Consider the following 26,288-nt stretch of genomic DNA (forward strand, 5'->3'; position numbering starts at 1 on the left):
ATTAACATACACTAAAATTAGGATGCACAATTTAGGCCGGCATCGGCTGATATTGCATTGAAATGTAATGGCGATAAAAATGGTATAAGCAAAATAAATTTAAAACAGTATTTTATTTGATATTATTTATGTTTGAATGTGAAGCTGTACTTTTGTGATGATTGAAGCAAGCAGCGTTTCCTGTGGAAACGTTCAAAAGGGTCTACCTGTAGAAAAAATAAAAGCAAACAAGTTAAAAAAAATGTCAAGTAAAAATAAATGTTGCATCTTTACTACATTTAAGTTGTTTGAAGCAATTATGTTCATTCAATTCAAACCTTTATTCATTCTCAAATAATAATTATTGATGTCCTCACATCAGCACAATTTGCGTTGAAATTTTCTTAACAGTTTTCTTTTAACTTACATACAGTGGTTTGATCATCTATAACTGAGTTCTATATCTCCATTTGTCCATCCATTCATGAACTCAAACAAATATTTTAAAAAGTGCACAATTTAACGTGTACATTTAGAACTGAAATACGTTATCCTCCCGTTGTCTCAGTGCCCATGACCTGACGCGGTGGGACCTGTTTGGAAACTGCTACCGGCTACTGAAGGCGGGCATCGAGCAGGGCTCCATGCCAGAGCAGATAGCCGTCCAGGCCCTTCAGTGTTCCCATTACTCCATCCTCTGGCAGCTGGTCAAGATCACAGAAGGAGCCCCCAGCAAGGTGCAGGATCTGGCGCACACACACACACACACACACACACACACACACACACACACACACACACACACACACACACACACACACGCACACATACACACACACACCTAATCCCAGGGTTATAATCAAACCTAGGCTAAGCACTATGTACACAGTCAAATCCTGATTCATTCATTGAACTGTACAAATGAAACCATGAGGACTTCACTGTGTAGAACATGTTCCCCGGGGACCTCTTTTTGTAATCTAGTGCTGCTGAACAGATGCTTGGGGAAACCATAGGTCTGCGGTTTGTTGTGAATCTTGTTGCCAGGAGGCTCTTGAAAACCCATTTGACGTTTCTGATGTATGAAACAGCCAAGGCACTGGCAGTGATATAATTGATGTACAGAGAGCTTAGAAACAGTCTTTTTTTCTTTGGTACTCAAAGACTAAATTCAAGATATATCAGGACATAGTGATAACATAACATCCAGCCCCAGCTGTGATAATATTACCTCTATAGTTACAGCTGCAATAAGCCATTTTTGACCACTAGAGGGCAGCAAGTAATAACACCATATATTTTAACTGGATAAAGATTTAGAAAACAAGACCAAGAGTCTAATATTGGCATGATCTCCTTGTCCAATCATTACCTATCGATAGTAAGTTGTTAGGTGTGCAGTTTATCAACGAAGCTGCACTGTTCAGTAACAAAGCCCCACTATACAACAGATTAACTAGCCACGTGTGGCCATGGCGACCAGTGTGGTGGCGGCCTATGTTTCCTTTGGCCAGATGGAAATAGTGACCTTTATTAAGTATTTCACCTGTAAGTACAAAACTGCTCCACAAGCACAATGTTGGATTCATTTTTTACATGCATCGTTTATCTACTATTACTACTTTTGCATTCCCTGGAAATGCACAAGAAGGTTGGCACTTCTTAGACTCATTCATAAAATGTGGAGTTCTAAAACATATATTGATATTCCTGCATCATGACCAGTGTTCATTCTGCTCCTGTGCGGGTTCACATCAGGTGCAGTCCACATTGGCATTTTTAGCCCATGTTTTTTCAATTGTACAGTGGTGGAAAAAGTACCCAAATTCTTTACTTAAGTAAAAGTACCAATAAAATAGGGCTGAAGTGGTTAACGTATGTTTCATAATATCATAATTTAGATCTGAAAAGTAACTATTAACTAAAGTTTTCAAATAATTCTAGTGGAGTAACGGTAACATTTTTGCCTCTGAAATGTAGTCGAGTAGAAGTAAAAGTATTGGAAATTGGAAATACTCAAGTAAAGTACAAAGACCTCAATATTGTACTTAAGTACAGTACTTAAGTAAATGTACTTAGTTACTTTCCACCACTGCAATTGTAACATGGTAGTTGAAAAAATGTCTGTCAGAGTGTGGAAGACCCACATGTTCTGTAATACTGTCAACAATTTAAGATACCATCAGATTAAACTTTGTATACTGTTTTTATGTGCTGTTCTCTGGGGCGACCACACATCTGTTTTTAAATTCCCCCAAGTAGAAATCGTTCATCATTAGTCAATGTACCAGAGGCTCTCTGAGTCATCTGACGGAGCCAACTGGCATCAACAGAGATGTTATTGATTCCCTCATTAAGTTGGGGCAAGCGCTTTATAATTACAGTCATTATCATTGTGGTTGTGTCATTTTTAAAGATCCAGTTATCCCGTGCCACACTAAAGCATTTAGCCGGCATAAGTGAAAGTGTTTAATCTGCTAATTTGACATTTTGTGTGTGTGTGTGTGTGTGTGTGTGTGTGTGTGTGCTTGTGTGTGTGTGTGCGTAGGATGACCTGATTGCTCTTAGAAGAGTGGTGAAGTCATTCCTGGCTGTGTGCCAACAGTGTCTGTCCAACGTCAACACACCGGTTAAAGAACAGGTAACGGATCACAGCTCCGCTGCTGTCATGTTTAATAGGTCTCCGATCTCACCGTAGATCAGTGGTTCCCGAACGTTTTAGCTCGAGACCCTAAAAGAGAAATTTGATGTCTCCCCGGGACCCAAACGTGTGAAAATAGCCCATCTACAAGCTCACATTGCGTCGCATTGGGACACGTTGAGAGATTGTAGATTTCTGCAATTTCTTTATGTATTTATGGAAACAAATATTTTTCATTTCTGAAAATGATTTTTTTGTATTTATCTTTTATATCTCGCTAACACAGAGCAGCCGTTTGACATACAGTAGTAAGGTGAACACAGGTGTTATTAACCCTTTAACACATCCACCGCCAGAGGTTAATCTCATAATGTACTCACCAGTGCCAAGGTGTTTTTGTTGTTTTTTTGTTTTTTTCATGTCGCCATAGATCTTGTTAAAATCCTTAAGATTGAGCCGTGAACGGTCTGTTTACATCCGCGAGATCTCCCTGTATCTCCCAGTGAAGACCGCATGTCAAACGGACTTCCATGACTGTAGTTAGAGCGGATTACGTTAAACAGTGAAATGCGAGGAGAAAAAACTACAGGAAGAGAATTGAGTTTCAGTTTCGTCTGTAGAATGGGAGCGGGCGTGATCGTCGAAACCGGATCCCAAATAATTCTATTTCCTGTCATCAAACCGGAAACGGAAGTGGATCAAAAAAATTCCGAAAGTGCACCCGGACCGCGCATGCGCGAAAAGACCGCAGCCCGTAGGACTACGGGCTCGGCGCTTAACCGTTGGATTTAACGGCCCGTAGAACTACGGGCCCGGCGGTAAAGGTGTTAAGACCGGGAACGCACGATTTCTTTGGCTATTCAAAAATAGCAGATATACAAGCTCATAGCGCGGCACCGAGTGCCGCGCTATGAGCTTGTAGATCTGCCATTTATTGAAAAAACATGAAAATGTGTGCAAATGTGTGCAATGAAGTGATTCAATGTAGGTGATTCCGACAGCTGTTCTTAATTGTAGAAGTATGTTCTTTTCTGTCTTCTGAGCTCTTCTCTCTGCTGTCCCGATAAAGCATAAATGTGTGGGAAAAATAACCTTTTAGAAAGAATGTCCAACAAATGGCGTAGTTTGCTTTTATAATGACGGTGATGATCCTTGTTTTTCCTATCTCTAGGCACTCAAGCAGTGCGTACAGATACGTGAATGTATTGTGTTCTCTCTCCCACACACACACACACATACGCTCTGTAATCCTTGTTTTCCTTTGCTCCACTCTCTAGGCCTTCATGTTGTTGTGTGACCTGCTGATGATCTTCAGTCACCAGCTGGTGTCTGGGGGCCGAGAGGGCCTCCAGCCGCTGGTCTTCAACCCGGACAGCACCCTGCAGAACGAACTCCTCACCTTTGTCCTGGACCACGTCTTCATCGACCAGGACGACGAGAATCAGAGCATGGGTGAGAGAGTAAATCGAATGGGGGGTGTGTTTTGTTTGTAGAAAATGGCTGATTTTGTCAGCTTGGTTTGTTTGTTTGTTTGTTTATTAAGGATCCCCATTAGTCTACACCTTAGTGGAGACTATTCTTCCTGGTGCACAGATTATATAATATGTCGTTTTTCTACCCAGGGAGCAAAGCTTAGGCCAGAGCATGAGCATTTCACAACCCAGATTGTTGCCTTTGGGACCAGGCTCATTGCCAGAATATTGCTAGCCTAGTTACAATACTTTGGGACTGAGCTTACAGTTTAAGAAGTCTGAGGGAGAGAGAGAGAAAGAAGCGCCTCAAAGAAAGTTAAGATATAGTTGGAAACAACTGTAATACAACAAAACTATATTAAGTGTATTCTCTCTCCTCTCCTTTGACAATGTTCTTTCCCCTCCATCCTTCTGTCTATAGAGGGAGACGAGGAGGATGAGGCCAATAAGATCGAGGCTCTCCACAAGAGGAGGAACTTACTGGCGGCGTTCAGTAAACTCATCATCTTCGACATCGTGGACATGCCCGCTGCAGCAGACATCTTCAAGCACTACATGAAGGTGGCTGTCCTATTCGTCTACTTACCACACCTTATGCTGTTCACCAGTTTAAACCCGGCCTCCCTATTTTGGGCATGTCATTATAGGAGACAGTTTTGGGGGAAAAAAAGATCCAAACGTAGCAATAATAGCAGATCAAAGTATAAAATGGGTTAAAGGACTTTCTTCTATTTGGGTGGTGTCACTTTTACAGGTCTGATTTATCTTGTCCTGTATTTAATGCTAATGATCACATTTCCCAGCAACTTCGGTTGAGCAGGCAGTATAGTAATTAAATGAGCCTTGAAAGAGTTAGCCATCAGATGAAATGAGATTGAATCAGTCAGTTGGAACTTACAAGTCTCCTCTTTACCTTCCTTCAGTATTATAACGACTATGGAGACATCATCAAGGAGACCCTCAGTAAGACCAGACAGACAGACAAGATCCTGTGTGCCAAGACTCTCATCCTCAGTCTGCAGCAGGTAAGGAGTGGACTGTACTCGTACGCACACACGCACACACACACACACACACACACACACACACACACACACACACACACACACACACACACACACACACACACACACACACACACACACACACACTAGGGCATTAACGAATAGTGATTTATGATATTCGAATTATTCGACCCAAAAGTATTCGAATAGTCGATTATTCGGTTTGATTATAAAAAATTAAAAAATTAAAAAAAGGTTTTTTTTTTTTTTTTTTTTTTCAATGGCATTGATGACTCGACTCAAGGAATGCGAGTTGGCGTCACACCAGAGCTCACAGCTGCGTGTCTGCTCTAGAAAAGACACTAAAAAAGAAAAATCTTTTTTTTTCTTCGAATAGTCGAATAGTGGTTTGATAGTCGAATAGTCGGTTTGATATTCGAATATTCGAATATTCGACTATTCTGTGAATGCCCTAACACACACACACACACACACAAAATATCTCTTTCAACTCGCTTTCCAGTTGGTGTTTCATCGAGTGCATTTACCTCGCTTTCCAGTTGGTGTTTCATCGAGTGCATTTACTCTTGAATATGTGTGTGTTGTAGCTGTTCAATGAGCTGCTCCAGGACCAGGGTCCCACCCTGGACCGCACGTCGTCTCATGTGAGCGGCATCAAGGAGCTGGCCCGACGCTTCGCTCTCACCTTCGGCCTGGACCAGATCAAAACCAGAGAGGCCGTGGCAACGCTGCACAAGTAAGACCTCTGTGTTCGATCTCTGACTCTGTTTGAAACCGCCACTGACTCTCAAGACTCTGTTTTAGGGGTGCACTGATATGGAATCAGCACAAAATATATGCAAAAAAAAATACTCACAAATTGTTTTTTTTAATTGGAAATGCACAAAACATGATTTACAAATGTATTTCATTACTTATTACAAGTGTCCACAAATAGTTTTCTAATGCACTCATTAATATTTGGCTTTTTAAACAAATTGGGATTACTTCACTTGAAAATCCATCAGTTTATAATTCAGATTTATTTTTCATGTTTAAATATAGCAGACCTCTCACCATTACAATACACGTCATCCTGTAGTCCAAACAATCATGAAAATGTGATTAAAACTGACATATCTTCAATAAAAATGATGTGAAAATAAAATAGAATGTGATTGAAAGGTATTTAAATCTGACTAACCTGACCTGCAACGAGCAACTGCACACTGCGCTGAGATGTCGTTAAATATTCATTTGCTGTCTCTCTTGTTGAGCGAGTTGATGACAATTCCTGGAATACAGCTATTATGACATCATGAATGTCATCCATGTATGTCAAAAGTTTTATTAAGAGTGAAGGAAATTGGACATTCAAATGGCGTAGTGGACAATTCTTCTCTATATGTACCCTCGCCCTCGACGCACATTGTTCAAATCATCATCAAACGGTAGTGAGACCCTCATCACATCATATTTATATTTCAGGATTGTTCAAACCATCCTCACGTGGTATAGTGAGACCCTCATCTAGTGGTTGTTTTTACTAAAGGAAGGGGCTTGGTCTCACATATTTAACACATTCCATGCCAGAGTTTAATCTCATAATGTACTCACCAGTGCCAGCGTTTTATTGTTGTTTTTTTGTTTTTTTCATGTCGCCACAGACCTCGCTAAATAAGTTAAAAGTGCGCGTTCATTTGGTTCTAAACACACAGCGGATCTGTGAGAAACGGCCAGCGAAAATAGTTTCCAAATCCGTGCCGCCATCTTGAAGATACAGCCGATCAACGCTAAACAGTGATCAGCGAGGAGAAAAACAACAACCGAGAAAATCGAGTTTTAAACAGGATCCCAGACAGGAAGCGGATACGATCGAAAAAAACGGAACCCGAATAATTCTGTTTCCGACCGGAAACCGGAAACGGAAATGGATCAAAAAAATTCGGAAAGTGCACCTGGGGCAATTTCAATGGGAATCGGCGGTTCGCGTAGATCTACGCGACTGGCACGCTGCGGCTTTAAATAGGTTCGCGTAGATCTACGCGATTGGCATTCAATGTGTTAAGGGAGACCCATTTATGCATATTTTATGTTTGTGGATGAGGGTCTGTCTGTCTGTCTGTCTGTCTGTCTGTCTGTGTGTGTGTCAGCAACTCTCTCTCTCTCTCTGTCTGTGTGTGTCAGCAAACTGACCACAGGTCAGCTTTTGGTGCCCTCTTCAGACAAGTCCAATATTGAAATTTCTATGTGTTTTTGCTAACCCTCCATGATCTGGTGGTCTCTTCCAGGGATGGAATAGAGTTCGCATTTAAGTACCAGAATCCACGTGGAGGAGAGTATCCTCCCCTCAACCTGGCGTTCCTGGAGGTTCTCAGTGAGTTCTCCTCCAAGCTACTGCGCCAGGACAAAAAGACAGTGTAAGTACTACAGCACTCTGGCCACTTTGCATATCAAGTCTGTGTGTGTTAAAGGTGCTGTAGGTGATGTTTTTTCGTTAAAACAAAAAGTTTATTGTGAAAAAGTTAAAGCCCTATATTCCAATAGCAATGATTACTATCAGAATATAGAGACTAACACTTGTTTGAACAAAGAACCGTTAACATACTGCACATGCATTAATGTACATATATGTTTATGTATGTTTCATGCTTTGTATCTTCTAAAATTCTTTAGCTTATAATGGTGGATAAAATGCTTTCTGTTTTTGTCCTTGATTTTGCGATTCCACACAAACAATGTTTGTGGACTTTGTGGACATCATCCATATGTTCAGCGGACTCCCCATTACACTGTCCTGTTTAGAAGAAGTAAAAGTGGTCCCTAAAAGAGCTACTTAAAAAAACAAAAATACATTTTATATTTCTATATGTCTCCTCCTCAGCCATTCGTACCTGGAGAAATTCATGTCGGAGTCCATGTCGGAGCGGAGGGAGGACGTGTGGCTGCCGCTCATCTCCTACAGGAACAGTCTGCTGACGGGAGGAGACGATCAGGACCGCATGTCCGTCACCTCCGGCTCCAGCAGCAAGACCGGCTCGGTCCGCAGCAAGAAGGGCCGAACGCCGGCTACGCTACACAAGAAACGCATAGAGGGTAAGGGAGACCGTGCATCCTGTATCTGTACACTTTGTTTGGCTGTGCAAGAAACTCAAGAGATGGTTCCGGAAGCTCACTTCCGGGTTCGGGCGCCGGCAGATGTCGCTGTTTCATCTTCTACTGGTCTCAATATGATATAATCTCGATACAACTGAATGAGGTTTTAGGGGCGGACTTTATACTTTTTATTACCTTAGTAAAACACCTTAGTTTTCATAAACACTTTTATGTTTTCAATCGCTAGTTAAAAGTCTTTTTTTTTAAATCATCATGATATACGTTTACTAAATTATGGTCCCATAGATTTTCTTTCATTATAAAGTAGGGTATGTGTTGCTGGAGTTTCTACTGGTTCTACGGAGTGAAGACCCGCCACAAAGGTTGCAGCCCAGTAGCATGCATTTCATACCGGAAATATAGAAAGATGGCGGATTTGAAATCGCTGAAAAACGGGCTTCAAAACGGGTCTGTAGAAACCAGGGGGCGTGACTTTGTCCATTAATTTTTTACGGTCTATGGTATTACTCAGTGGTGTTTTGGTCGCTACACGGGATACCACGGCGTTCCACTGGTACATTTTCACGAGCCAAGTACCCAATTGGCTACTTTGCATAACGGGTTTACCGGTGGCGGTGAGCGTGTGCATGTGACGTCGTTAAAATACCGTTCCCCTGAAAAAGAAATCACCATTACACCACTGCACATACTGGCCCTCATTTATCAACGCGGTGCAGACCAAATAATGGGCGTGCGGCGAGATCACCGCAACTTTATCTTTAGCATTTATCAATATATCCTGACGTGGGCTTCATCCTACCGTAGGCTGAGATCTCACGTCTGGTAGAGACCAGTTGTTGACTTTGGCTGCGCCCGTTTATTCCATTGTAGACCTGCGGAGCAGCATTGTCTGACTGTCTGACAGGCATCTGGACACATAATCCACTCCAAAATGTGTATATCTACACTAATAAATAATCGCTGTGAAAATATATCATTTTATAAACTAATTCAAACAAACCGCTTTAACAGTCATAGCTTGCAGATCTGGCTGCATTGGCTATTTGAAAATAGCAGATCTACAAGCTCACAACAGGTCGCATCGCGACGCGTTGTGAGCTTGTAGATCTGCTATTTTCAAAATATACGAGCGCAGCAGCGCTTCTGCGAGATAATTTTCGGGAGTCCCGACCATCTTTTCATGGACAGTGAGGTCTACAAACTTACAGTAGCTTGTCCTATGTTATGGAGTTATGTCATAGAGAGTTATGTAGGCTACACAACCTGGCTGGGTTAAGGATATAAACCCGACTCTCCAATATTGTGGCGGCACGGGATCACTGCATTCCGCCCGAGTCTCATGACTGCTTTATTTAGTGTAACTCGAACACGCACTGCTCAGTATGGGTTAAATAAATGGGTATACAAACGTATTCCATTCATGGCGATGTGACTGGTATCATAATATGTCATTCATGTAGGCTACAAGCCTGCCTATGTGACAACAAAGATTGTACCGCTACGCTACGGATTACATGAAAGACAAAGTTGGGCGGGGGGGTGGTGGTGTGTGTGTGTGTGTGTGTGTGTGTGTGAGAGAGAGGCGCGTGTGTGGCGAGGCGAGCGGGGGAAACTTTCTTATTGGCTTTTCATGCTTTTTTTGGTTTGTATTCTGGTTCTTCATGTCGTGAAGTCGGGCATTTTGTGAATATTTAAGGGCGTGTTATTTAAATGACGCTCGTTTTCAGACGTGAGATTTATCAAAGCTCCGACCTGATATACGCTAGGATCGGCTGTATAGGATCCTTTGATAAATGTGACTTCGATGTTGGTGTACGGCCGAATATATGGAAAAATATAAGACGTTTTTTACGCTCCGTTGATAAATGAGGGCCACTGTGCATGTGCACACGTGCATACAGCTTTACCACTTAAACCCTATACTCTATAATAGGCCCTCTCCTCTTTTTGGTCAATGCAAATATCTCTGGCGGAAATAGCAGGTCTACAAGCTCACAACGCGTTGTTGTTTATCTGCTATTTTCACCAAATGTTCCCCCCAGAATAGGGTTAAATAACAGTTAATCCAAGGATGTAAAATGACCACTAAAGGGTGCTATCAGATCTGCTGTTCTGTCATGTAGAGATATTGATTTCCCACTCATCTTCATTGTTGCTGATGCGACATTTCTTTGTGCGTTTCCAGAGGAGAGTAGCGTGGAGGGCTCATGGATGTTGCGTAATGACACGCTACAGACACCAGGGGCGCTGCAGACTCCTCAGCTCACCTCCACCGTGCTCAGAGAGAACAGACCGGCAGAACACATGCCAGACCCCGACTCGGAGCCTGGATCAGAAAACGACTTCGTACACAAGTCAGTATACTGTACATATATTATACACACACACATAGGGCTGTCACGATTACAGATTTAAGTTGACAATTAATTGTCACATAGATGATTGCGATAAACGATTTAATTGTGTTTTTGGCATTGAACATTGGAACATATTAATGTCATCTTAATTTCTGTTTGCCTTAAAGGCTTCGTAAAGAACAATTGCACAGGGCAGCAATATCAGAAATAGGTGATCTACAAGCTTACAATGTTGTAAGCTTACAACGCGTCACTTCGTGACGCGTCGTAAGGCTTGTAGGTCTGCTATTTCTGCTCTTTTCGGAAAATGTTTGAAAATTAATGAACATTTTTCAACATGGAAAAGGTTATGACGATTATGCAAAATAATTGTTAAATATCTTAAATAATTTGCGATGATGTAATAATTGTGACGGGCCTACATAATCATATACATACACATGCCCATACCTTGTATGTGTGTTTGAATGGAGAACACAGTCGTGGTATAGACCAGGGGTCGGCAACCTTTTTGGCATGAAGTGCCAAGTTTTCCTTTTCTTGATATGGAGTGTGCTATATCACTTTATTAGGTTTAATTATGACACCACATCAAAATGTAATGTGTCCATCTGATTTTGATTGTCCATAGGCTATATACATAACGAACCTTTATTGTTGTCTTCGTCTTTAGCAATATTTTCTTTCACATCAGGATGTAAGGATAATTAGACTAAGAGCAATAACCCACCTATCTCCCAGACTCCCTCCCCAGTCAGAGTTAGGAGTTTGAATGAATGTAGAATTATGTGCAGCATGTAATTTGTATGTAGATGTGAGGGGACTTACTTTAACTGAAATAAAACTTTTTTGGATATTTAATTTTAAAAGAAAAAAACCTCTCTCACACTTATGCCAGTGTGCCAGTGGTCACCCTCCCCTGTGCCAATGTTGGCATCTGTGCCTAAGGTTGCCTACCCCTGGTATAAACACTGATATGTTCACTCTACTACACTACTGCTACACTATCAATTTCAATATTCATAGTATTCTCATGATGGTGTGTTGCCCCAGTGCCAAATGTTTGGCACAATGCCCAGCTCACTGGTCATGGTTGTCATTTAATGATATAGTCCAAAGGATTGGCACGCTCAACACACAGGACTAAGATTAATGCCGGGTGCAGAGTTTTAAACCTACTTTATCACAAAAGGAACACCCGCGCTCACAAAAGAGTTTCAAAGCTTTAATGCATTGCAGCAGCAGTCACAAAATGAACACATTTCGGCCCTTCTGGCCTTTGTCAGCGTTTTATTCAAACGCTTTGAAAATAATTTCATGGGTGCAGATGTTCCTGTTGTGATTATGTCATTTAATGATAATCAGCTGCAATTTGATTGCTATCACCTGTTGTTTGCAACAGGAACAGTGTGATTTAGACTAGAATAAGAATGTATGTCATGTTGTTTGTGCTGTGCTGTGCTGTGCAGTCCACAGATGCAGATGTCATGGCTGGGCCAGCAGAAGATGGAGGAGGTGAATCGGAAGGACCGGTCAGGGATGAACTACATCAAATCACGAAGCAACCAGGGGGTCAGACAGACTGTGTAAGTGTGTTTATGTGGCTTTCAAAAGAATGTAGTTATGCACTTGCAGGGCGGACAGGTGTGCAATAAATCAGTGCGTAACATTCACATTTGTTTGTTCATCTGCTCCCCAGACGAGGGCTCATGGAGGATGACGCAGAGCCCATCTTTGAAGATGTGATGATGTCATCGCGAGGTCAGCTGGAGGACATGAACGAGGAGTTTGAGGACACCATGGTCATTGACCTGGTCAGTGACATCACTTTTCTCATCCACCATCAACCCCTGAAATAGTAGGAAAGGAAGCCTGCTGTTGTGGCACTCTTAGTGCTTCAGCCAGTACAGTATACTGTACCTGCAGGTCCTTTCTCCTCTCTACCTTGTGTTTCCTGCCTTACTACACTGTAAAACTGTATAATCCTCAGTGTTGAATCATTTAGCTATATACTGTATTATCATGGTTTTGCAGTCGCACTTCGCCTCGCAACTCAACTAATAATCATAGTCCTTTGCAAAGGACAAAAAGTGCGGCTCACTCATTCGCTCTGCTCACTCTTTTTGACTTTTGTCCTTCCCAGCCACCGTCCAGGAACAGACGTGAGAGAGCGGAGCTGAGACCGGACTTCTTCGACTCTGCGGCGATGATCGAGGACGAGTCGGTGAGTGAAAGCAGATCTGGCAGGGAATTTGGGCAGGGCTTCCCACTTGTATTTCTTTTTTTTCTTTTTTCTTTTTGGAATGTAATCCGAACGTGAGTGCACTGACAAACAAGACAGTACTCATAGAGGCTGGCAATACGGTACTGATGCAATTATAGCATTGCAGAGCATCCACAATTGTAAGACTCATAATACATAAGACTACTAGAAGAAACAGAACTTCAACTATGTATTGTTACTCAAATATTTATGGAGATCCATTTATGTAATGGTTAACTCCCCAAACAGATTTTTGACCAGTTTTATGTTTTATATCTTGATGAAAAGTGTTTGCAATGTGTCAGTTGTAGCACAATGCTGTTTGTAGTTAGTAACTGAAGTCACTTGTAATGTCACCACATCAAACTGTTGTTGTCGAAAATGTTGTTTCCATTTAGTGTGCATGTTAAGCCGTTTTCTTTTCCATCAGCTACAAGTTCTGGGATTCAGCCTTTTGGACATGAAAAGTATATGACATCCCCTTTCCTTTGTTATTCCAGGGATTCACCATGCCCATGTTCTGATCTGAGGTGGGTGGAAAGGCAGCATTCCTGACACCAGGACCTGAATCAGGAGAGATTTGGGGGGGGGGGGGGAGGGTATTGGATTGTCTACTCTGAACCACCTGTCAATCAAACTTTTAAGACAAAGAAACCCCCTACAACATCAATGAAGAATCTCTTTATTTAACACCTGAGGGGAGGACGATCGCAGAGCAGTATCAGCAACAGGATATGGGATCAGTCAGAATTTCCCCCCTCGAGCTGTCGCCGAGGATGGTCTCACTTCAGGCCAGCCAGAAGAGCCAGTCCAGCCCTCGGAAGACCTTACCGATTCCAAACCATGACTATCAGAAACTGAGCGAGGGTCGCTTCCTTGTACGCCTTCCTCCAGCCCTTCTCTTCCTCCTTTAGCCCATCCCATCGGTTTAGCTCTGTTAGCGATAGTTCTGATTAGCACTCAGGCTAATACCGCCGTTGTCCGAAGGGCACTTGCGTCCTGTTTTACAGTCCCCTGTTCCACAGATGTACAGTTGTTAGTTCCGCTTCCCCCCTTTACACAGCACAGAGCAGCGTAACGCACTGTACAGTCCCCCCTCCGTCCCAACTACCCCTTGTTTGGTGTCCCACTCACATCCGTCGGGTTTCTTTAAACCCAGACAGGATTTCAATATTAAATGTTTTAAATCTTTGCTCTTATACCCCCCTCTGTTTGTTTTGTATCTGATTCCCTGTCTGTGGTGGTGATGATGATAGTGGTGGTGTGTGATGTGTATACTGTTTTGGTTATGACGGTTGGATAGCTGTGTACACACACACACACACACACCCTCAAAAGTGATTGGTTTTACACTGCTGTGGAGGAAGTGATGTAATTGTGTTGTGCGTGACGTCAAAGAAAGGCAAGCGTTGCCTTTCGACAGTTGTGTGACACGGAGGTAGAGAGCCCAAACTTCAGACCTTTAGCCCCACCCCCCTCTCAGAACTCAGAAATACATACTGTACACACGCCACCAAATCAGCTTTTTGGCGTAAAAAGTTGGGGGTTGACGAAAAAAAGATAATAAACATATTTTGAATTCTGTAGCTTTAGTACAAAAGTTTTAAATCCAAGTGTGTTTTTTGTTTGTTTTTGTCTGATGTTTGTACAGCTTTCTTGAATATGTATCTTGTTGCCAAATTGTGGCCTACATACAGTATATACCGGTACCCTCCCTCCCTCTGTAACTCATATCTAAAGGTTAGAAAAGCCTAGACTGTTGCTATGGGATACCAGCTAAAGCGCTGTATGGTTTGATTGTAATTGTTTGACAGTTTGTTGCAGCCAACTAGGCTTGTTCAATAACAAGACCGCTGATGTTCCAGGTCAAATCAATGTTGTGTAAATCGCAAACCTACAAACATGGTTACACAATCAAACAATGCAGCTGCAGATTCATTGCTGACTTCATATCTGTTCATATCCAGTACAGCAGTGGATCTGTATGGCTATGTTGTCTGATTGGTCAGTAGGTTTGTATGCGTTCAACATTCAAGGTTCAAGGTTCAGGGTTCTTTGCGTCAGGTCATTTATGTCACAACTGTAAGCTGGTTGGTCGGTCAAATCAATCATGCACAAGTTTTCCCATTGGCTGGTTTGGCAGTCCTTCTGTAAATACGAGAGGCAATTGGCTCTTTATGCGGCGCAATTGACATAACCTGCCCTTAAATGCTCTAAAAGCCTGTTTTTTTTGTTTTTTCTGTGAACTTAAATTCTTTTTAATAAAATTAATTCTGTAATCGAGTTGTGGACCAGAGTGTATTGGCCATATTTTACATGTTTTTATAACATTCACTTTTTCATAATCATAGTGCACTTCACCTTTAATGAAGGGACACCATCACAATTTAATTGGCAGCTTGGTGTGCAGCGATGCCTGGACCCTCCTTTGAATTGACAGCTTTCAGGTAAGGTTCCATTATCCACCAATATTTGTTCCCCAGATATGAAATGTACTGTAGTAGGCATAGGATCTTAACTCATCTACCGGCCAACACTGAATCATTATAAAAGATGAATATAAAGTACAAACTGTTTGAATGGAAGTTGTAAAATCAACAAAGGCCTATCTGTGCTCCCATACAAAATATGCCAACGTCGACAAAACCGTGCAAAATGTGCCATGCATGCATGCTACACTTTATCAAGACTCGTAACTTTGCACACAGACAACTGGTCACTGGAAAACATTTTATTCATAAATCGTTTTAGAACTCAATTAAAAACTACAACATGGCTGCTGTATTCATAGAGGTAAAGAAAAGGGGTAACAGTATAGAGATCACAAGATTTATTTTACAAATGGCAGCGGACTGCCACTGAGAAAAGGCACAGTTCAAATGAGTGAGAATTATATTTCTCTGACCTATACAGATTCAATGTAGCCCATACGGTATGCTATTTGAGGGATACTTTATATACAGTACTGTAGTTCTGAACATTGACAGTGAAATCCCAGAAACTATATTTAATTCTTAAACAGACCGCACTGGTATTTGGCCTGGACAACATTGTCCCTTCAGAGTCGACTAAAGGAAAACAAATTATACCGCACAATGAATTTATTTAATGGTCAGTATGAGCTTTCACACAATGTAGTTCACTATGATGTTATAGCTTAACAGTATGAACAATGTGGTTACTATGGGATGATTTTTTTTTTCCTTTCCCTCAGTCATAGTGACTCAAGTCAAGGAGAGGTCCAGGGCACTATGCATAGCATTTTCTAATTACTTTATTGCTGTCATCTCAGTGGGAACTTTCTAATGCTAATTTGCTCCGTGGAGTGAGGAGATAATGAGTGTCACTTCCATGGCAGCAGAGCGGAAATAAATATGCCAGCAGAGAAATGCACAGGAATGCACTCATTGTTATCCAATTTATTCCGAGAAAATCCTACCCAATGGTCCTTTTATTGAGTGTGTTCGGTGACTGGACATGGGTGTGTTTTAGAGAGGAATATTGGCGTGCTTCTTCCAGGGGTTGTCCTGTTTCTTGCTGGCCAGTACTGCGAGATCTCTACAGATCCTCTTACGAGTGGTCGATGGCTCAATGATGTCATCCACGAAGCCTGAAACATGGACAAAAACACCATGACTCAGAGGGTGTGTGAGATGTGCCTTGCGAGATGTGCCTTGCAATGTTTACCAAGAATCTTTATGGGTGATTTTCAAGGGGAATAAAGAGATGCTCCCCTCCTACTCACTTAACTCTGGTAGTGTACAAAATGTAACCAAATTACATTTTGTATACTTTCAGACGACTTACAAATCGGTAAATTAACATTGATGTTACTACTGTGTAGAGAGACATTTCTCTCTACACAGAAGTTTCATTCTAAAATGAACAATCCATTTGAATTGACAACTTTATCAAATGATCACTGGTTACTATTACACCTACAAGTCTCAATGAGACCCCTGATTACAAAAATTGACATGTTTTTTTAAGGTTAAACTGATCTGTATTTCAGAAATAGTGACAGAAATTTCAGGTTGCAGCTTTTCTCTGCTTCAAAATGGCTATAGCCTATGTCATCTTCAAATGAAACTTCACTTGACAGTTGAGTAGAGTACAAACACAAGACATTGAGAGGGAGGATAGCTGACCTCTGACAGCGGCAGGGAAAGGGTTAGCAAACTTCTCCACGTATTCAGCCTCCGCCTCCGCCTGGTTCTCCTTCCCTCTGAAGATGATCTGAACAGCACCCTGAGAGAGAAACGGACACATTCATGTCATGCACATTGATCAAAACAAATTAGACTAATCTAATCAGAGAGAGCTGGGGGGGAGACTGTATGTGTGTGCGTGTGTGTACCTTGGCGCCCATGACAGCAACCTCAGCACTGGGCCAGGCATAGTTTACATCGCCTCTCAAGTGCTTCGAGCTCATGACGTCGTAAGCTCCTCCGTATGCCTGGAAAACACATGTGCAGATCAAATAAACATGCATAAAAGCCTGCGCACAAAAACATATACAGTATACATGTATGAGCATATTCTCTTTCAAGAAGATCAGTAGGAAGTAGTTATCCGTGGCGTATTTCTGTACTAAGTAAAGCTCAGACCTGTGAACTCTGATGGGGGGACCGGGGCATGGCTTGATAATCTACCCTGGCAAATGTACAGCTAAAACTGACTCATATACTGATACAGAACCATATATAGGCTATATATTATCGCTGTCGGGTGGAAACCTTTTTTTAAACAATTTTAAAAAGTGAAAATATCCAATCTACAAGCTATAATTATTCATTTTAAATAGTGAAAAATGTCCAAGTCCAATCACATTTCATTTTGATGAAAATAACTTGTGGGGAAAGTACATAAAATCTCTAATCTGTGAATGCGCATGTGGGTCACAGGGGTCACCCCTAATGACCCCTGTGACAAATATTGAGACCAATATGACTTTGTACAAATATTGGTAATTTGCCAATACATTATTTTGTGAAATAAATGAGTTATATTTCACTAATGGTTATACTATTTTTGTAATATATTAAAATTAAATCATCATTAACCTTCAAGTTAAATTAATTATTTCCGTGGGCTTAGAAATCATTGTTTTATTTGATGGCCTTCTTGCCCTGGCATTTGGCCTTTGTGCCCTTAAACAATTGCCAACACCCAAGGCCAAGTGGCCTTACCCCTAAAATGACGAAAATCCAGGCCTGCTCCCCACCCATTTCCCCACCTTTCCAGAGTTAAAATCTCTTGGATCTACACGATTCACATGGTTGGCATATTTTTTTTCAGAAGGGCAAATTTCACAGAAAGGCAGCGAGTTTGCAGGTCTGAAAGCTGGGAGAGAGCTGGCCTATGTGAGGAACAGGAACAAGGCAATGGTGTTATATGATCCCACTCGAGCCGGTGCAAACAATGGGGGTTTGCCACATGAAATCTGAGTTGACATACAGTATCAATGCCTATGTCCTTTGACTTTTTGCCACTTAAAAACCACACGTACCTTCCTGGTGATGATGGTGATTTTAGGGACGGTGGCCTCTGCAAAAGCAAATAGGAGCTTGGCCCCATGTCTGATGATGCCTCCGTACTCCTGAGAAGTACCTGAGAATGAAACGGGTAAAGTTTAAGAGTGTGTGGGTGTGCACATACCCACACAAGTGATAGAGAAATTATATGTGGAAGTGAGTGTTTACCTGGCAGGAACCCAGGCACATCCACAAAGGTGATAATGGGGATGTTGAAAGCATCACAGAAGCGCACAAAACGGGCTCCTTTCACTGAGGAGTTGATGTCCAAACAGCCTGGATATCAGAGCACAGAGATGAGACGGAGAACAAGACTAGACTTCTATCATACATGACATAATGGAAAGTCAAATAGAAAATAACAGCTAGTGATGCGGTTGCTCCCCTCTCATTCTCACCAACCGACTTTCTCTCCTCCGCCCCTCTACTCACCAGATGCCACTTTGGGCTGGTTACCCACAATGCCCACGGTGCGTCCATTCATGCGAGCGAATCCCACCACAATGTTCTTGGCATAATTGGGCATGATCTCAAAGAAGTTCCTTTCATCCACGATCTAAAGAGTCGTGTCGAGAAAGAAGAAAACTTCTTGAGCTTGTATATCTGCCATTTTAGGCACGTGACACCATCGCACGACAGAGTATAAATAAAGCATTAGCCCACTGTCTACGACATAACTGCTGGCTTTGAAATGGCAGAGAATGGTCTGTGAAGAAAATATTGATTTATGAACACAATTTAAACATAGGTAGCTCAAATTGTGCAATCTGATTGGTTGATATGTGTGATATAATGAAGATATGTGTGTGAGAAGTGTCTGTATTAGAGATGGCCTGCGCCTTTGACCCTAGTCTAGAGGAAGCTTTTATGACCAAGGTCATTAACTACCAACCACTTCTACATACAGTACCATCTCAGAGCTGGGCTATAGGTGCAGACTATTTGTTTTTATATTTGGTTGTTAGGGGGTTTCAACAACTTGGGATGCCCAAAAAGGAGGCAAAAAGGCTGGCAAAGTAATGTGCCGTCTCTGCTAGAATTGGCAGCTGCCATATATGGCGGAGACGCTGTTACTTATACCCATAGAGGGACATGCTTATTGTATCACGAAGACATATGCCATGATTTTGTGAATGTAATCTTACTGCACCTATAATATGTGTCCCTTGTATGCTCTCCTTTGTGTGGACATAAATAAATGGTTAAAATGTGTGTGAGTCGAGTGAGAGTGAGGGAGACATACCGCCTGGACGATGTCCAGCATGTCATAGGCTTTAGTCGACTCTGAAGGGACAATGTTGTCCAGGCCAGGTACCAGACGTTCACTAGAAACGGGAAGTGAAGAGGTATAGAGATACAATTGAGTCAAAGGATTGAGTATAAGTCAACAAACATCCATGCAAACAGGGAATTGGTTTATCTGTAGAGAACGAGCCGTGTGATTGGACACCTGGGGTCGTGGCACTCAGTGACAGGAGACGGGTCCTTGTTGCTAAGAGGCAGGAAGTTGAAGAAATCTCTTAGGTTGAGCAGAGCGTCGATGTCATTCTCAAACGCACGGTGGGCCACACCTGACAAAGGGATTGCATTTTAACCCATTAAGACCTGAGGCGATTCTTTAAAAAAATCTAAATCCTATTTTTATTTTTTTTATATATTTTTTCACGATTGAAAAATATTTTTTCACGATTTTTCTAAAATAGCAGATCTACAAGCAGTGCCGCGCTATGAGCTTGTATATCTGCTATTTTTGAATAGCCAAAGAAATCTAAAGTGACACAGATGCGTTCCAGGTATTAATGGGTTAAAAGACTATTAACAACTATTAACTAATTCCCACTCGGCACAACTTATAGATATTTTTGGAGAGTTTGAAGTTTGAAGTTGATTGGTCAAACGTTGCACGAGTTATGCATGACACAGACGCACTCGCACACACACCCTGTGAATTTTATAGATGGATGTATCTAGCGTTAACATGGTCTTAACTGAGATCATGCCTTTCACTTTTTTAAGTCCCTTGGAGTGCTTCCACTGCTATCTTTTCCAGATTGCTCAACATAGATTCTCCTGCACATTTGAACTACTAAATTAAATGGTCATGTGGCTTAAACCGGAGAAATATTGCTCAGCGTAAATCTGACTTTGATTAGATAAAACAACGTTTCAAAATGGAGGGACTGACCAGACACGGCAGTGTGTGTTTTGGCTCCTCCCAGCTCCTCCTGGGTTACATCCTCATTGGTGACGGACTTCACAACGTCAGGCCCTGTGATGAACAGGTATGACGTGTCCTACACAAACACACACAGCAAATGCATGCTCTTGTAGCATGACAAAATACTCTAAAAAGTTTAAGAAGCATGCACGGTAAAAGAAAAATCCTCCGGGTTCATTTAACTCTGAGAGTGTACAAATGTGTACACTCTTGGAGCTACAAATGGAGAAATGAACACTGAGGATTTGACTGCGTAATTTAATTTAATGTACTAGCATTTATGCCAGACCTTGACCATGAAGGTGAAGTCTGTCAGGGCAGGAGAGTAGACGGCCCCACCAGCACAGGGACCCATGATGAGGGAGATCTGAGGGACCACACCTGAAGCCATCACATTCCTCTGGGAGACACAAGAGAATGGTTGCCATTCATAAAAGACATTTCTCCGCCAACTTGTTTTCTCCCAAATTCTCCAGAACCTGCCCCCGGGGCCCATCCCTCAGAGCAGTGCCAATGTCTAAAGACACAAGTACATGATGCACGTCAGCCCGGACAGCTGACAGTTGTTGAATTAAAGTGGTGGCTGTGTTGTCCAAAGACCGGGAGCGCAATCAGTGTCACTTAAGATTTCTTTGGCTATTCAAAAATAGCAGATATACAAGCTCATAGCGCGGCACCGAGTGCCGCGCTATGAGCTTGTAGATCTGCAATTTTTTGGAAAATCGTGAACATTTGTGCAAATCTTTGAATATATTCTACAAAAGGTCTTCTAAATCCTAACATTTTTTTGAAAAAAAACGTATGTTGCTATATTAGTGGTGGTGCTCTAACTTTTCCATGTCAAGGACCCCCAAAATGATACGTATTTGGCCGCGGACCCCCATCTCAAAATATGCTGTTCCAGGGACCCCCAGAAACACAGATCGGAGTTCAAAATCTTCTCTTTATAACATATGATTTCATATAATATTCAAACATTTTCACACATTTTCAAGATTTTTCAAAAATAGCAGATCTACAAGCTCTACGAGCTTGTATATCTACTATTTTTGAATAGCCAAAGAAATCTGAATCTGACACAGATGCGTTCCCGGTTTTAACGGGTTAACACACTAGAGCTTGTCCAAATGTAGGTGCTGTATAGAGCACCGAAGTCTGACGTAATTTACTCATCCTACCTGGGTTGCGGTTTATTTCCCCCATTCAGAATTCCCATAGACTTGTTTAATATCGCGTCAAATAAGAACTGTGTTCCAAAAATAAGCAAATGACCCCGGCGGTTTGACTCGTATGGATATATGAAGCATCAACTGACGGTGAAAAAACGCTAATGTTACTGCGGCCAAATTAGTTACATTTTCGCCAGAAATAGACTTTATCAAATATGAGTGACTGACTATCATAAACGATACAGCGACACCTCCCTGACAATATCGCCGGGACAGTTTGTTTATTTTTGGACCACAATTCTTATATGAGACGATTCTAAGATGACCCAATGTTATTCTCCATAGAGAAATGACTTCCGCAACCCAGGGGATGAACGAGTGACGTCAGGACTTCAGTACTCTATGCTAAATACAATTAAGCGTGCAAATGTTGTCTACTGCTATGTGGCTGACATGCACATGCAGCACTTTGGGAAGGGCTATGAGGACTCGGGCAAACCAGATGATGATGTCAAACTGTCTTTATGAATCTCTGATATTATAGGAAGTGAGATCTGGGGGGGTTTCCACTTTGATCTAGTTGCGTGGTAGCCCAAGCCACACAGATTCTGATTGAGCAGACCATACAGATATAGGGTATGGCTTGATCTTGTGAGGTTACTGGTGAAACAGCCATAATTTATAGACAGGCCGGTGCTCTTTGCAAAGTGAACAACCTCCTCTTTGTTTGCTGTACCCACCAGAAAGATATCTGCATATCCAGCCAGAGACTCCACACCTTCCTGTATCCTAGCTCCTCCAGAGTCATTCAGTCCAATGACTGGAGCTCCCACCATCATGGCCTGGTCCATGATCTACCCAAGACAGATGAGGTTATACTAAATGCAAATCCAAAATGTCTAGGACCGTGAGGTAGGTACAACAGAAACGACAACCATACAAAATTACCCACTTCCTCCATTTCCATTACTGAATTGTCCCCACACGCCCACAGCCTTACCTTACAGACCTTCTGTGCATGCGCTCCAGAAAGACTGCCTCCAAATACTGTGAAGTCCTGAGAGAAAAAAAAAGGTAGGGATAGAGGAAATGTTGAAATGGAATATGTCTTGTTTTATTTCATGTTTTACAATAATGTGGGATCATCCAATATTTAATGATGTGCTGCACCTGACTGAAGACATAGACCAGCCTGCCGTTGATCCTTCCCTGTCCTGTCACAACGCTGTCACCTGGGAACTAGAAGAGAGGAGCACATATAGTTACATCGGATTGCTCCTTTTTAATGTATTTTAAAGCTTGGATTAATTTATGAAGTGATGGGTCTAGCTCAAAATAACCTCTGGGGAAAAGATTGATTACAAATGACAAAATCCAAAATTCTAACATAATGATAATGTAGAAAATGTGAACAGATGCAAAAAATGAAAATAAAGCCAGTGATTAAACCATTAAAACTGGGAAAGCATCTGTGTCATTTTAGATTTAAGCGTTGGCTATTTAAACAAGACCAGGAGACCTGGTTCTGCCAGACCCAGAATGAAGTTCTAGTATGATAAGCTTTACTTAATTACATACTGTACTTGTGACATAATAATGATGTCATGAATAGTTCGGGACGAAAGGGGACGAAAGGGGGAAAATCTGAATTGCCGGGCTTCGCACGACGTGTGTCCCTTCTATGCCCATGTATGGACAGACTTTTTTTGGGGACAGATTTTTTTTTGGCTGGGGCCGGAGGACAAAGTGACAGACTTTTTTTTGGCTGGGGCCGGAGGACAAAGTGACCAAGCCCATGTATGGACGAAACAGGTACAAAGCCTCATGTAAGCCCGACCCCTTGGGTCTGGCAAAAATAGCAGATATACAAGCTCACAGCGCGTCACTTTGTGCTGCGCTGCGAGCTTGTACATTTGCTATTTTTTAAAAATCTTTAGAAAAACGTTTTAGAACTACTGATTTAGAAGCCATTTGTAGAATCTGCCTCAGGTCTTAGGGACGGATCGTTATTTACCAGCGGATGGTATGGTGTAGAACGGGGGGGGGGGGGTCATCATGTAAGCCATTTAAAATGTTTATACTATTGGAATCTTACACAGATGCCTATAATAAACGATCAGCATTCGTTTTATTTTCTCCTACCTGCTGTTGGTGTGAATATAAAAAAAATATGGTTTATGGTGGTTGGGGGGGGTCCTCCTGTGTTGTGTGTAGTGGTGGGAAAAAAAGTGAACGAATGATTACGTTCACGGCAATGATTTGTTCAAATGATTCGTTCACGTTCTCGCTCAGTAGCGCTATTTTATAGCGTTCAAAGGGTTAGGGTTAGTAACGTAACAGTTTCAGAAAGTGAACGAGCTCGTTCGCGGCAAATTAACTAGTTCTTTTGAACGAATCAATCATGAACGACACATCACTAGTTGTGTGTACCTTGTTACGGTCCTGCTCCATTCCAAAGTCTGAGCAGCGATGCTCTACGAACATGTCATACTCTACAAAGGAGTCTGGATCCAGGAGTAGCTCCACTCGCTCCCTGGCTGTCAGCTTACCCTGCAGGTTGCAACAGATACAGAAAACTCTTACATAACCATTATTTTTTACATAATGAGCATAGCCAGTTGATGAATGATGAAACAGGGCTGGGCAAAATCTAATATTATATTCTTGAGCAAATACCCCTTATCGATATTGGGATGATTACTGGTGCTGTCAGAAAATATGTACTCAATGAGATTTTTCATAAATAATCATCAGTAATGTCTATATAATAACAGTGGATAAACTAAAGGCAAATAATAGAATAACAGTCCGGTAAGTTCAGAGAATTATATCACTACCGTAATGCAGCTTTTAAAATACAACACTTATACAAGACTACATCCATCATATCCCAATATCCCAAATCCCATACAATATCTATCTAGTCTCATCACAATATCGATATATCTTGATATTGCCTTGCCCTTGTTTATTGGGTGTACAGTGGCAAGTATGGAAGAGGTAGATATGGAGTAGGTCAACTCCAAGCACATGTGACTGTATTGCATACAGGGGCTAGCCTGGCTCCAGGCCCCAAATTGCAAGCCTTGCCCATTTAAAAAATATGTTTGTGAAACTTTAATGGAAATTCGGGCCAAGTGTCAGGCTCTGCAGGGGCTAGACTGTGGGTGACCTTTTCGGGCATGTATTCTACTTTTCCAAGGCTGGGGGAGATCTACTGTACCATCATCACCAACATGATGGGATTTTGTTCGACATGGAATTTAACCCACTTTTCCCCCCTGTAAACACTGATCTGACAATACAATTCAGTTGAAGTTTAAAAAAAGACGGTTGACCAACTTGCCCACCTCCGAGTGTGCCCATCTTAAACCAGCCATGGTTACACCACTGTTCATGCAAAGGCTGCCAGCCTGCCAGCTAACTCCGTCTCCTACTGTCATTTGAGTGCTGGTGTCAGGTCAGGTGTGTGTGTGTGCGCGCGCGCGCGCTACTGTCATTTGAGTGCTGGTGGTATGTCAGGTCAGGTGTGTGTGCTATACTGTCATTTGATTTGAGTGCTGGTGGTGGTATGTCAGGTGTGCGTGTGCGCGTGCGTGTGTATGTTGTACAGTAGCAGGGGGTTTCATGTGTAAAGCGTTTACCCTCTTGTGCTGTGCATCAATCCTCTGCTGACCTCCCCCGACCAGCGCCGCCTTCCGTTTCTTGTCGATCCTCTCCTGCACGGTGAGGGGGCTGGCGGCGGCATACCACCGGCGGCAGCTCGTCTGCGGCGGCCGCACCGACGCGGTGACTCCTGCACCGTGTCTGACCTGTGCCAGACTCCTGAACGATGCCCTCAGCCCACTGATCAGCCCGCAGCTGCTTCTTCGTGCCGCCGTGAACGCCGCCATTGCTGTGTGTGTGTGAGCTGAGCATGCGCTAGTTTAAGAGTTGCCACGTCCGATTATTATAAGCCACTTTGGTAGTTGCGCCGCGGGTTGCAGTTTTAATTTGTGTGCTCATATGGTTGCTTCTTTTGTGGCTTGTTTTCCTAGACCTGGTTGCTTATTTCTCTCACAAAATCTGGCAACACTGGTGAGCAGTAGGAGGAGGTGCCTGAAAGACAGAGGCTTTGGCCAATCGCACACGCAAACGGCTCCTCGCAACCAATCACAATGAGAAGATTTCCGGAGTGGGCCGGACGTGACAGCGAAGGTGGGTTGTCTTGTAGTTTACTGTTTGTAATCTGAATGTCACTCGAGTGAACTACACTTCCCAAGATGTTATAATGTATCTAGTACAAATTAGATTGACTCTGTTTCTTTTTCATTCCGCCAGAGCGCGTCCCTCTTGTCTCATTCTTAGTAGACATTCACAATGCATAATTGTAACAGCAATGTAAGTATTGAAGTGATATTTCACTTTCAAATAAAATTAACATAAGAAATAATGGAAAAATAAATGGAAAAATCACGGCCCCCTCACGCATTAGAAGGTCCTTCTACTGCGTGAGGGGCTGTGATTTTCCCATTACTTTTTTCATTTATTTTGC

At 42.2% G+C, this 26,288-nt stretch overlaps 2 protein-coding genes across 2 annotated transcripts in view; one reads left to right on the top strand and one right to left on the bottom strand.

Moving 5' to 3' along the window:
* Nucleotides 1–15,116, top strand: part of stag1a (STAG1 cohesin complex component a) — a 64,107-nt gene extending 48,991 nt beyond the window's left edge. Inside the window, 13 exon segments of the mRNA XM_080415076.1 lie at nt 548–716; nt 2,528–2,620; nt 3,898–4,072; nt 4,514–4,653; nt 5,016–5,117; nt 5,705–5,853; nt 7,388–7,516; nt 7,981–8,192; nt 10,399–10,567; nt 12,040–12,156; nt 12,270–12,384; nt 12,714–12,794; nt 13,334–15,116. Of these exon segments, the coding sequence (XP_080271202.1) occupies nt 548–716; nt 2,528–2,620; nt 3,898–4,072; nt 4,514–4,653; nt 5,016–5,117; nt 5,705–5,853; nt 7,388–7,516; nt 7,981–8,192; nt 10,399–10,567; nt 12,040–12,156; nt 12,270–12,384; nt 12,714–12,794; nt 13,334–13,357 (1,675 nt within the window). The 3' untranslated portion in view covers nt 13,358–15,116.
* Nucleotides 15,117–15,555: 439 nt separating this feature from the next.
* On the bottom strand, nt 15,556–26,191 carry pccb (propionyl-CoA carboxylase subunit beta). The gene is made up of 15 exons (XM_080414008.1): nt 25,399–26,191; nt 24,185–24,304; nt 22,925–22,993; nt 22,755–22,811; nt 22,495–22,608; nt 20,875–20,985; nt 20,553–20,661; nt 19,818–19,938; nt 19,611–19,692; nt 18,800–18,923; nt 18,536–18,643; nt 18,343–18,443; nt 17,191–17,289; nt 16,982–17,081; nt 15,556–16,443 (listed from the first exon to the last, which is right to left on the bottom strand). Exons 1-15 carry the CDS (start codon nt 25,645–25,647, stop codon nt 16,322–16,324), a joined length of 1,686 nt encoding a protein of 561 aa, XP_080270134.1. The 5' UTR covers nt 25,648–26,191; the 3' UTR covers nt 15,556–16,321.
* Between the last annotated feature and the right edge of the window lie 97 nt (nt 26,192–26,288).

This window comes from Gymnoscopelus braueri, assembly GCF_963280865.1.
Source record: "Gymnoscopelus braueri genome assembly, chromosome: 19".
Classification (NCBI taxonomy): domain Eukaryota; kingdom Metazoa; phylum Chordata; class Actinopteri; order Myctophiformes; family Myctophidae; genus Gymnoscopelus; species Gymnoscopelus braueri.

Bases quoted from the DNA above. Each gene is read 5' to 3' on its own strand.
- pccb (XM_080414008.1), bottom strand. From the start codon at position 25,647: ATGGCGGCGTTCACGGCGGCACGAAGAAGCAGCTGCGGGCTGATCAGT. The intron at 24,305-25,398 runs GTAAACGCTTTA...TGCAACCTGCAG, and splicing joins TTGATGCACAGCACAAGAGG to GGTAAGCTGACAGCCAGGGA. The intron at 20,986-22,494 runs GTGGGTACAGCA...TGTGTCTCCCAG, and splicing joins GATATGCAGATATCTTTCTG to AGGAATGTGATGGCTTCAGG.